This window comes from Scophthalmus maximus, chromosome 15, assembly GCF_022379125.1.
Source record: "Scophthalmus maximus strain ysfricsl-2021 chromosome 15, ASM2237912v1, whole genome shotgun sequence".
NCBI lineage: Eukaryota > Metazoa > Chordata > Actinopteri > Pleuronectiformes > Scophthalmidae > Scophthalmus > Scophthalmus maximus.
The window spans coordinates 10,802,920-10,815,096 of NC_061529.1; the positions used below are offsets into that span (position 1 = coordinate 10,802,920).

The 12,177-nt window shown below is 43.6% G+C and overlaps 3 protein-coding genes across 5 annotated transcripts; 1 reads left to right on the forward strand and 2 right to left on the reverse strand.

Annotated features, from left to right (window-relative positions):
• Positions 1-210: 210 nt before the first annotated feature.
• itgb1bp1 (integrin beta 1 binding protein 1) lies at positions 211-3,722 on the reverse strand. 2 transcript variants are annotated; one of them, XM_035610965.2, is made up of 7 exons: positions 3,589-3,722; positions 2,489-2,605; positions 2,309-2,387; positions 2,079-2,209; positions 1,892-1,984; positions 1,367-1,516; positions 211-1,265 (listed from the first exon to the last, which is right to left on the reverse strand). In XM_035610965.2, the coding sequence occupies exons 2-7, from the start codon at positions 2,558-2,560 to the stop codon at positions 1,194-1,196; spliced, it is 597 nt and encodes a 198-aa protein (XP_035466858.1). In that variant the 5' UTR covers positions 2,561-2,605; positions 3,589-3,722; the 3' UTR covers positions 211-1,193. The 2 variants fall into 2 exon arrangements, with proteins under 2 accessions (XP_035466858.1, XP_035466859.1); XM_035610966.2 differs by lacking the exon at positions 3,589-3,722 and adding an exon at positions 3,230-3,250.
• On the forward strand, positions 3,643-11,153 carry LOC118286481 (cleavage and polyadenylation specificity factor subunit 3). 2 transcript variants are annotated; one of them, XM_035610962.2, is made up of 20 exons: positions 3,643-3,780; positions 3,862-4,127; positions 4,234-4,297; positions 4,862-4,959; positions 5,049-5,177; positions 5,258-5,435; positions 5,568-5,657; positions 5,760-5,910; positions 6,097-6,272; positions 6,376-6,534; positions 6,631-6,777; positions 6,899-7,051; positions 7,252-7,360; positions 7,719-7,817; positions 7,956-8,050; positions 8,453-8,540; positions 8,693-8,759; positions 8,910-9,006; positions 9,336-9,450; positions 11,019-11,153. In XM_035610962.2, exons 2-19 carry the CDS (start codon positions 4,057-4,059, stop codon positions 9,435-9,437), a joined length of 2,073 nt encoding a protein of 690 aa, XP_035466855.2. In that variant the 5' UTR covers positions 3,643-3,780; positions 3,862-4,056; the 3' UTR covers positions 9,438-9,450; positions 11,019-11,153. The 2 variants fall into 2 exon arrangements, with proteins under 2 accessions (XP_035466855.2, XP_035466854.2); XM_035610961.2 differs by lacking the exon at positions 11,019-11,153 and having other exon boundaries at positions 9,336-10,172.
• On the reverse strand, positions 10,267-12,171 carry LOC118286482. Its single transcript, XM_035610963.2, has one exon. The coding sequence runs from the start codon at positions 12,169-12,171 to the stop codon at positions 11,164-11,166; it is 1,008 nt and encodes a 335-aa protein (XP_035466856.2). The 3' UTR covers positions 10,267-11,163.
• Between the last annotated feature and the right edge of the window lie 6 nt (positions 12,172-12,177).

Genomic DNA, 12,177 nt, shown 5'->3' on the forward strand with positions numbered 1-12,177 from the left:
ATTGTGGGACTATAAAGGTATATCTTGTCTATTTATAGTGATTCTTTTTTAAGTAAAAGTATGATGATGAATCAAGAGCTCCCTCTGATGGGCAAATTTAAAGTATTTCTGCATCCACATTTCAGAACACATGTTCAGGTATAAATATATTTTTCAGTAATATCACATTAAAAGCATTCAAAATTAAAGATGACACTTAAATCAGTAAAGTACTTGTCAAAAACAACTCTCCTTTATTCTGCCACATCAAATCCTTTCATAACCCATTTCATAATCTCCAAAATCTTTCTAATGCTACTTAACAACTGATGAAGATTTCTCTGGAGTCAGGTGTTAAAACAAGGACTGAACAAATCAGACAATACATCAAGGTTTTGGTACCAAGAAATCTGCAGTGGACAAAACTGTCACTTAAAAAATGGGTAAAAAACAACGTACAGTGTAAAGAAAAAAAGTCTGATTCGGCTCCTACAAGTTGAAAAAGTTAAAGCCTCTTGGCGACGTACCTTCCAGTCAAATGGTGACTGCTATTGAACCAATACTGTTCGAAAAACAAAACACAAAGACACAAAATAATTTCGAAACCTCTGAAGGGATCCGAGTGCGTTTCCACATGAAGAGAACCAAACCATGTGCACGTTGAAAACACTGTGTACCTTGGAGTTTTAACGTCTCCCATGAGTTATCAAGCAGGGTGGAGAATGGGACTCAGCGTGATGTACCATTTTGTACCATGATTTATATTAAATAGGATTCATTTACATAACACTGTGTAGAATGTTTTTTCTGTTTTTTTAAACATGCAACCGTTTCTCTCCTTTCTAAACTTTATTTTGAAAGGTTAAAGAAACATGTGAGGTAAAGGAAGTTAATTCCAGGGGAAACGATGAAGACAAATCACTGTGGTTCTCTCTCAAATGGAGAAGGGAGGGAAGGTGACTGAGCCTAACGCATACTGTGTGACACGAGACAAAGGCTTGAGTTGTGTTTTCCTGATCACAGTGGATTTGCCCTGCAGTTAATCTGTCAAAGATAACACACAGCAGTTGGGGGAAAAAAGGGTAAAAGTCGCTTGTTTTTCTTTTGGGCAATCATTATGCGGTCATGATTGTTTTCTTATTAGCTGTTGCTTGGTTTGCAGTTGTTTCACCTCTCATCTTGACAGATGTCAGCACCCGTCCCCATCTCCGGCCTCAGGACTTGTCTGACGTCAGAGCGCAGTCGAAAGAAGCCGACAGCACTTTGCAGATGGACTGAGCCTGCTCCTATTCAGAGAGAAAACACACAAGGAAAGGAAATTATACACATACTCCCAAATCTTCTGATTTACAAAAAAAAGGAAACAGTTTAATTTTGTCGCACTCACTGAGCTGCTGCACTGGTAAACCCAGATGCTGCACTCCTCTTGTCCCGGGTCAGTGGTTTTGAGAGCCAGGAGGTTCTTCCCTGCACCGAGGCCATCGTCGTAACACAGCATACGCAAGATCAAGTACAGAGGGTGGCGATGCAGCACATCCTGACCGGGGGGACACACAAACACACACACTTAATTATTGACTCATCAGATCAAGCACTGAATTCTTGAATTGTGCTGTTAGGTCAAGAAAGCTTAATCATCTTCAGTTAATGTGGTTTCACGTGTTCTAATACTAATATTATAGTGTAGCACAAAAATTCAGCTCACACTGCGGAGGGAACATTGGGGCTATTGCTGAGATATCAGCATCAGCAGCTTTGTGCATTACCGTGTCAAAAATATTAATTGAAAGCTGAATTTCATAAACCGTGCCGTTTGGCTGTGCTGATGACCCAGTGATACAGCAGATTCGAATCAATGAGCAGTCAATCTGACGTACAGTATATCACTTGTTTTTATTGCTCTGCTACTCACACACTGGTCCAGTGAGGCCACCTTCACGCCGTACTTGGACACTCCCAGGATCATGTCCTCATCTGCGGGCACGAAGGGCAGCTTTCCGTCTTGCTGAGAGAAGGAACAGAGTGTGTAAAGCTTCTCCGACCTCTGTGAGCGGTCGTCATCACTTGGAGTGTGTCCCTGACTCTCTCCGGCTTCTCACCTGCGCAGCATCGATGTAGTTGACGAGGTCCAGAGGCTCCTGGAGCGTCTTGCTCATGTCAAACTGTAGCTTCTCCATGGCTCCCACATACTTCACCCGGAACTCAGCACATGCGTCAGATGCACTGTTACCTGATTTGTGTCAAAACGATCAGTTGGCTCATGAAGAAAAAAGGGTGGTGACAGAGTGACAGGGGGGGGGGGTGCAGTTAAATGGTTTTTTTGACTGACCTAAGCTCTTGGTGGAGTCTGTGTCAAGGCTGGCGACTGTGCTGGATCTGGAGAGACCCCCCAAACTGGAGTCCACAGACTACAGAGAGACCCAGACGTGACAGGGTGAGAAGACAGTGATTGGCCCGGTGTATGTGTGTGTGTGTGTGTGTGTGTGTGTGTGTGTGTGTGCTACAGTACCTTGCTCTTCGTGCTTATCTCACTGCTTTGCGAGCTGCTGCTGCTGTGGCGCTTTTTGACTTTCCGGAACATCCTTCACCATGACAACACCATTGAAGCCCTCGAACCCCCACCGACCTGGATCGTCAAGGACCACAGAGTCAAACAAGACAGCGCAGCCTCCTCACGTCTCAACAGAGACGATGAATCATTGAACGTGGGACATGGCGTGGTGTAAATTTTTAATAATGGCTAAATGAGAGTGTAGACTTTTAGCTGCATATTTTTTCAAACTATGATCCTAAATGTTTCTGTGACAGCTCCACTCAAATTATACAAATTAAGAGTGCTCTCCTTCTCCTGATCAGTGTTGGTTAATTTGATTTAAATGATTGATCCGGTTTATCTGCTTCAATAGAATAATAGAAGAATAGAAGAATAATTCAAAAAAAATTGCAAATCATATAAATATTAGATTTTTCTTCTTTGACCTCATGTCAATAATTCAAAAACAGTGCTGACCAAAACAATGATGCTTTCAAGTCTATGAATAAAAGATGGAAAAAACTAAAAACATACAAAAAAAACAAGGTGTATTTCAATTTCAAATGACCACTTTTATTTTAGAGAGTAGCTCGACCTATTCAATATTTCATTTTTATTTACTTGCTATGATCATTTCCACAGCTGAAGGCAACATAACTGAATATGACCGTAGTAAGACGACTCTGATACATGACACGACAGAGAAACGGAGGGGACCTGTGCAGTGTGGTGCAGTATACTGAAGTTCTGTCAGAGGAGCTGCTTCAGCTGCTGGTTATTCTGGAGAGAGTGGAAATGATTAACTGATGCTTAAGTAAAAAAAATAAAATATAAAGAGGCCAGGGTTAAACCGGAAACCAGTTCAACTGTCACACCTGCCGCAGATGAACTTTTTCCATCATGTCAGAGACTCGGCTGCAGGATGTAGTTCTGACACCACACGCTCACAGACGTTAGAAGAAAAAGACAAACCGCCACCTTCACGTCCAAGTGTTAAGAAAACGAAGACTTTCACAGCAACAAAAAACAAAAACCCGCGACGTAAGAGCAGTTAGCAACACAAGCTAACGACGTACCTGTGGACTGTGTCTCCGTGTCGCGTTCACGGTCCGTTCTTCTTTCTGTTTACCTCCACTTCGACTTCGGCAGCGTCGCTCTGACTCTCACAGCCTCCACCCAACATCGCTTAAAGGAGACGCAGCGAACAAAAAGAAGCTCTAAAGTCAAGAGCTGAGAGCCACGAGCATGTTGGTGATATATGTTGTCAAGTGAGTGATACTACTACGTATTGTTCATGTGTTCATGGCGGCCATGTCCAATTCAACATTTGTGTGTTTTATTCGTTACAGCACAAAAAACGGGACAAAACGTCTGATTCGGACCCTTTTTGCCATCGCATTTGATTCCAGCCGGCGGTGTTTTGGCACAACACCGGAAGTGAGTCGTCCTCGCTCTCATTCATTCCACAAACACAGAGCAGTTATGGCTGGAGTCATTTATTTTTTGAAGGTGTTTTAAGTTAACCTGCTGAGTCCGACACACACATGGCTACCAAACGCAAAGTAGAGGTGGTTGTTCCCGCCGAGGAGAGCGACCAGCTCATCATCCGTCCGTTGTGAGTTCATTGGAATTAATATATTATTATTACTCTTCTATGTGGAACAACAATAACAATACAAACATGTGAACTAAATGTAATTATTGTGTTTTCTCTTGTACAGGGGTGCTGGTCAGGAGGTCGGGAGGTCATGTATCATCCTGGAGTTCAAAGGAAGGAAAATTATGGTAATTACATTCTTCTTGACTCTGTGATTGGAAAATAAAAAATAGTTCAGAGCTGAAGACATTTGTCCATAAGTCAGTCAGTCAGTCAATAGTTGATGACGGAGTAATCATTTCGTGTTTGCGTTTCTGTCATTTTCTAGCAAAAGGAGAAAACATCCTCTGATTTCATCTTCTCAAATGAGACATTTTTGCTGCTTTTATTCGTCGCATATCAAACTGAAAACTCACGATTTTGGTTTCATAGACCAAACAATTAATCATGGGATAAAATCAGTCAGATTAATATATAGCATTCATAAATCGTTAGTTGCAGCCCTCATTAAATTCTAACTATGAAAGATTTTAAAATATATGCAATATATTAGCAACTATTATTTAAGTAAAAACAGGCCTGTTTGTTGAAGCACAACGTGCAGTGTGATGTTGTTACCTGTTGCAGGCTGCTGTTAGTGTTTATTTAAAAAAAATGGTTCTGTATTGGGTCTTGTGTTGATTTTATATACACAGGACATTGTAGAAAACAGTTTTGATACCAAGTTGATTTTACTGGGTGTGTTTCCACAGCTGGACTGTGGAATCCACCCCGGCTTGGAGGGAATGGACGCTCTCCCCTACATAGACTTGATCGATCCAGCGGAGATAGACCTGCTGCTCATCAGCCAGTGAGTCTTGCATTTCCCTCTTTTATTTTTTGCACCAGTATCACAGAAACACGTCAGTTACTGTTCTAATGCTCGTGTCCTCTCATTAGTTTCCACCTGGATCACTGTGGAGCTCTGCCATGGTTCCTCCAGAAAACCAGCTTTAAAGGCAGGACATTCATGACTCACGCCACCAAGGCCATCTACCGCTGGCTGCTGTCGGACTACGTCAAAGTCAGGTGGGAGCAGAAGTGTTTTTATCTCACCAAGAATCACTCTGCTCTGCTGAATTATAATGTAACTGAATTTTGTATTGTAGCAACATTTCTGCAGATGACATGCTGTACACAGAGACAGACCTGGAGGAGAGCATGGACAAGATTGAGACCATCAACTTCCACGAGGTCAAAGAGGTCGCTGGAATCAAGTTCTGGTGTTACCACGCTGGTCATGTGCTGGGAGCTGCCATGTTCATGATCGAAATAGCTGGAGTCAAGGTAAGGACCACAACAGTCACAGGACGTCTTGGTTCGTTTTATTATTACAGTTCATTTAACATGTCTGCATTGTCATTGTCTGTGTGCATGATGTCGATGTCTGAGACTGACTCAATTTTTTTACCTCTAAAGCTGCTGTACACTGGAGACTTCTCCCGACAAGAAGACAGGCATCTGATGGCAGCTGAGATTCCCAGTGTCAAACCCGACATCTTAATCATAGTATGCGATAAATGCAGTGTGTTTAAATTTCACAATTCACAGCAAACACTCTTTTTTTTGAGGATCTCCACGTGGTAAATGCTGTTCCCTTTCTTTCTGCAGGAGTCAACTTATGGCACCCACATCCATGAAAAGAGGGAGGAGCGTGAAGCTCGGTTCTGCAACACAGTCCACGATATTGTCAACAGAGAGGGTCGCTGCTTAATCCCTGTATTTGCCTTGGGACGAGCTCAAGAGCTGCTGCTCATCCTGGGTGAGAAGTCTTACATGACTACCAGCTCTGGAATTTGCCTATATATAGCCAACACCTTCATTCTTTGAGTTAGAGATTTATTTTTTTCATTTATTTATGAATTTGGTTTTGACTTTTGCATCTTCATCCCATTATTTCTCTATCAGGCAGAAAGCCTGTGAGGTTGTCTTGTATGTTCCCCTCCAGATGAGTATTGGCAGAACCACCCGGAACTCCACGACATTCCCATCTACTACGCCTCCTCCTTGGCCAAAAAGTGCATGGCCGTGTACCAGACCTATGTCAACGCAATGAACGATAAGATCCGCAAGGCCATAAACATCAACAACCCCTTTGTCTTCAAACACATCAGCAACCTCAAGGTAAGAGAGCTCCACAGACATCGACATATCTTTTTGGCTCGATGCATGTTTATCATTCCATGTGTGGCGTCTGAAAGGTGTGTTCTAACCATGTTCTCTCAAGAGTATGGATCATTTTGATGACATCGGTCCCAGCGTGGTGATGGCATCTCCAGGCATGATGCAGAGCGGGCTGTCCAGAGAGCTCTTTGAGAGCTGGTGCACTGACAAGAGAAACGGAGTCATCATCGCTGGATACTGTGTGGAGGGAACACTGGCCAAGGTCGGAGCAGTTTTATAGTCAAATTGGTTTTAATCTATTGAAACAGTTGATGTGTAGCTACAGCAGTTTACCGTGTCCACGTATCGCCTGCTGCAGCACATCATGTCTGAGCCGGAGGAGATCACCACCATGTCGGGACAGAAGCTGCAACTGAAGATGTCAGTGGACTACATCTCCTTCTCCGCTCACACAGACTACCAGCAGACCAGCGAGTTCATCAGAGCGCTCAAGCCCCCACACGTGGTAGGAGGGGAAAAGATATATATACTTATATATATTTATACTTATATACTTTTTCCAGCTGTAAATATAAATGCTTCAAACTTTCTTGGCTGTACTTTGAGGTCTGCATGTTTACTCTCAGATCCTGGTCCACGGGGAGCAGAATGAGATGGCCCGTCTGAAGGCTGCACTGATCCGGGAGTATGAGGATAATGACCAGGTTCACATCGAAGTTCACAACCCTCGCAACACAGAAGCTGTCACCCTCAACTTCAGAGGAGAGAAACTGGCCAAGGTCAGCGATCTTGTCGTTCCTCCATTAAGGCTTTTAAAGAGCTTTTTAATGGCTTGAAGCTACTATACTTCAAAATGTTGCAAAGTCGAGATTAATACATGTATCAGACGACACTGTGCTGGTGTAGGTATACATGTTAGCACACCCCTAATAATGACAGCAATAAACGGTGGCTAGCTAAACTTTGCTCTGTCTCTCAGGTGATGGGTTCTCTTGCTGATAAGAAGTGTGCCCAGGGTCAGAGGGTGTCGGGCATACTGGTGAAGAAGAACTTCAACTACCACATCCTCAACCCCTCTGACCTATCCAGTAAGAAATGTTTACTTTCTCCCAAATTCTCCAAACTTATAGATGAGGACGACTTTCAGGCATTCAAGGCTCCAAGAATCAAAACCATAACAGAGGTGGCTTCAAAAAACAATATTTAAAATGTACAGATCTTGAAATCTGCAAGTGATCAGAATCAGAATGATTCCCGAATTTCCCCATTGTGGGACGAATAAAGGTATATCTTATCTTATCAGCTGCAGAGATGCCGCTTGAATCTGTTACTTGTGTTATGTTGTCTTTCCACCGGGGCACTTTAGAGTACCACAGTCTCTCCAATGTATTTATTTGTGCAGTGCAGTGTATTTTTGTGTAGTGAGCTGATTGGTGTGTCTTGCAGCTTACACAGAGCTGTCAATGAGCACAGTGAAACAGACCCAGGCCATCCCCTTCACTGGACCTTACTCACTGCTCGTCTGCCATCTGAGGAACCTCACGGGTGAGACCTTCCGTGTTCCTGCGTGTGCACAGAGTGATGGATTTTATGTCTGTTCCTTTTATACAAAGAACTATTGTTTTCAGTTTCAATAAATTAAAGATTGTGCACATTTAAATATCTTTTTTTCCTCTGCATAAGGCGATGTGGAAGAGCTGGAAGGAACCGAGAAGCACACCTTGAAGCTCTTTAAAAATATCGTTCTGACCCACGAGGTCGGCATGGTGCTGCTGGAGGTGAGTGGTCAGGACACACTGCAGGACAGCTCTGCTCTGTTCACAGTGACTCTGCCAAGTGTTTACTTTAGTCCAGCCCTGTAGTCTGTCATTTTTAATGAATTCAGTTTGGTTCAAAGGAATTCATGTTGAGTCCAGCATAGGAACTCTGGTCATGGTCACTCCCTGCTGGTTCCCTTACACCACTGCAATTAGGCTGTGACATCTGCACAGTGAGATGTAAAGAAATCGCTATCAGACCTTGTATAAAAGTATCCTAGTGGAAACTTGGTTTGGAGAAGATTTATTAAACAAAACAAAAAAAAACCCTCCAAAAACATATGTTTTCTAAATCCCAGAAATAAGAGGGAGCCTCCACTGTCTGTAAATGCCACAACTCAACCAGCCTTTCTCCTGTTGTAGTGGATAGCGAACCCTCTGAATGACATGTATGCCGACGCTGTCACCACTGTAGTGCTGGAAGTTCAGTCGAACCCGAAGGCTCAGAAAGGTCAGTTTGTACAATCCAATCCTTTTCAACGTTTTCACTACAGGAACTGTGTAAACCCATCTGACTGTTTTACTATCAATTAAAGTGGCTGATTATTGTCACAGAGTTTTGTTTTAAGAATTCAATGCTTCACTTTCATTTTGCATCAACAGTCATGGAGACCCAGAGTGTTGTTATAGACCTGGACATCTATCAAACCCGACTGGCGGTCATGCTGCAGTGAGTGCGACAGTACATCTGTACTAACTTGTTTATAACATTGCATACGATATATACAAATTTTAAAGAAATCCAATTCCTCTGATGTGCAGTTCTTATGTAAACATTGGTTTCTAGTCTTCGTGTGTGTGTCACCTCTCTTGTCTTCAGGGACATGTTTGGAGAGGAATGCGTGGATTTCAGCAATGGCAAAAACATCTCTGTGACAGTCGACGGGATGACGGTTCACATTTGCTTGGAAACGAGGGTGAGAATAGGCCACTCAAGACTTGTTGTCCAGCAATTATTGGCGATAAACAATATTATCGTCATTTGATTGACAGTATCGAGACTTTTTGAACTGTTGTTGATATTCATTCTTATGTCAACAAACACGCACCTAGACACGGTGGCTGTTATTGTCATTTAATAATGATTGAGTTCATGTTCATGTATCGTATGACAAGTCAATAACGTACTTATTGCGACAGGCCTGGGTGAAAAGCTTCTAGCCTGACACATCAAAACAGAATAATGTGTTGGGTGCAGTTTTTTGTTTTGTTTCTCTTTTTCACCGAGTTCCTCTCGCCTCCTCAGTCGGTGTGCTCCGAGGATGACAGCACAGAGGACGACTCTCTCAGGGAGATGGTGGAGCTGGCGGTGCAGCGGCTCTATGACGCCCTCAACCCGGCCGTGTGAGAACGGAGTCTAGGTACGTGTCTGCAGACCAGTCCAGAACCAGGTAGACTCAGCCTCAGTTATCACAGACACAAAAAAGAAAATATGCTTCTACGAATGTTGTGCAGGAAACTTAACAAGCTGCTTGTATTTGTCTGCTAAACACTAAATAACGTGTGGTCATATGGTTCGTCTGTCTCATAGATTAGTCTGACGTCCGTGTTTCTACACTATCAGGAACCATAGAGTTTTTCAATAAAACGAAATTGAGTACAATGCAGCTGATTGGTCTTTATACCTTTGTTTGAATCTATGGATTCAGGTCATTGTGTGGTGTTATTTAAAGCTTCAGCAGCCATTCTCATTCCCACCTTGTGAATTCAATCTGAAAAGACTAGATTGGCCTTTTACTACTTATGGGAACATTAAGGAGCAGTTATGACATGTAACCATAGAGCCAACCCTGTAAGAGAAGGGAAAAATAAGCTACTGTATGCTGAGAGACTTTCATATATAGCGATTTTAGTTTTTGTTGTCATGCAAGCACTTTTATTTATGATGTATTTATTAGTAAGACAACTGTATTTGGATGTTAATGCACTGTGGCTTTTGTTTGATGTGAGTTTGTGACTGGTGTTACTGATATTACTGTGTACTTTGTTCACTTTTAACTATGATGGAAAATGTGAATTTCTTAATGCACCAAATCTGTGTTAATTGTCTAATATTTAAACAGAATTCAACTGTTTTACACAATTTGTGTTTGGAGTCATTTATTCTGTCACCGTTGGTCTCAATAACCGAACACAGTGGTACATATAAACAACAACGAAACACCCCAGCAACATTATTTCATGATCAGAAGTCATTTATTCGTTAAATATCTGGACAATAAAACCACTGATTTAAGTTTTTACAATAACTATTATCCAAGGCACATTCTTTAACAGTTTCTGGATGACCCTGTTTAATGGGTTCTTAAGAACTGACTGATCTGGTATCCCTTACATTGCTATAAATATTTCATAAATCGCAATAAACTCTGATCAAAACTTACTTTGCCATTAAAAATGGGAAAAAAACTGGCTTAGACAGGTGACTTTATAAAAGCCAATGGAGTTGAACTATTGCAATGACAGGCTGTAAAACAACCACTGCATCTTGATCTATCAGCATGTGTGGCACAGTGTCTACTCACTCCTGAGTGTCACACTGACCGTGACTGACAAACCCAGTGGCAAAGACTGAACCTCAAAGTGAAAGAAAAAAAAGGTACAGAATGAAAGAGGCTACGTTAAAGTTTTACAGAAAATGTATGGATACCGTCTTCACACAGTGAGAAGTAGAAACTGTACTCGTCTTGTGGTACATGTTTGCTTTTATATGCACATTTAGGCCTGCGATAATAGACTATCACTTATTATTTGGTCTGAAAAATGCCCAACATGACATTATGGAACCGCTTCTCTTCTTCAACCGATAGTGGCAATAACAAGTGATGTGATTGATTATCAGTCTTCATATGTCTTATATATGTGATCTATAGAAAATAACAGTGTCACCTTGAACTAAAGCATGATGGTGTTGCATGTCTCTCTACAGTGAGGTGATAAAGAGGGGGTCAGTTGAACAGAAGTCACGAGGGCGGTGTTGTCCATGGTAGTGGGATTATTCAAGGGTCCCACAGTGAGTCCGTGTCCATCACTCCTCTCTGGGACAACGTTCCTCCACACCTCATCTCCCTACTTCATCCCCGTTTCAAGCTCATGATTACACCGGCCGCCATCACCACCAGCAGCCCCACGCACATCTCCATCATCCAGTCCAGCTTCTGCCCGTCTTTCGTCGCCGCCTTCTCCCGGAGCCTCTGCTCTCTGCGGGCTCGGATGTCTCGTTGCCTCTGCAGCTGCTCGTTGTAGTGGGACCTGAAGAACTTGTCGAAGTCGTCTGCTCGGGGGCCCTCGCCCCCCACAGACCGCCGGCCCCCGGCCTGCTGCTGCGCGGAGCCCCCGCCGGCGCCGTCCTTGGAGGAGGAGGGTCTGACTGTTGCGAGGAGGTCCGACTGGCCGAGCAGCCCGCGGTCGTACTTCTTCCTCAGCGTCTCGTTGCCCAGCACCGTGTAGGCCTCGCTGATGTCAGAGAAGCGGACAGTGGCCTCCTCGCTGCCGGCGTTCCTGTCCGGGTGGTAGACGAAGGACTGCTTGTAGTAGGCGGTTTTTATCTGCGCCTGAGTGGCGCTCGGCATCACCTGCAGGATTTCATAATAGCCCGTTTTGCTTTTAAACAGTGGCACCGCTCGGCTTCCGTTGTCGCCGTACTCTCTGATAAACACAAACTGCCCGCGTCCCCAACACAGCCGCCACTGGTAGAGGCTGGAGCTGCAGAGAGTCCTCCGAAGCCCGACGTTACTCCGGCACAGAGGGGCGTTTCTTCCTATAATCCGACCCCGGGTCTTGTTCTGAAGTGAACACTCTTTAGGGACATTTCCCTTTCCCCACATATCGTCAACAGCACCGGGCACCGGCGTTACACTTGTGTAACCGTCTCGTGAAGCTCCATCGGTCACTCTGTTCACAGCATTTCCCGCTGCTAACTGGTCGTCTTTTTTTAGATAACCCGTCAGAAACCCAGCCGACACGTGTATCGCACCTTTACCTTGCCTATTTGGACTTCCCAGGAGGTGACAGTTGTATATTTTGTGTGCAAAGTCGTATGCACCCCTTCCCCTTCCCAACCGGTGTCCGACCTCCGCCATATTTAA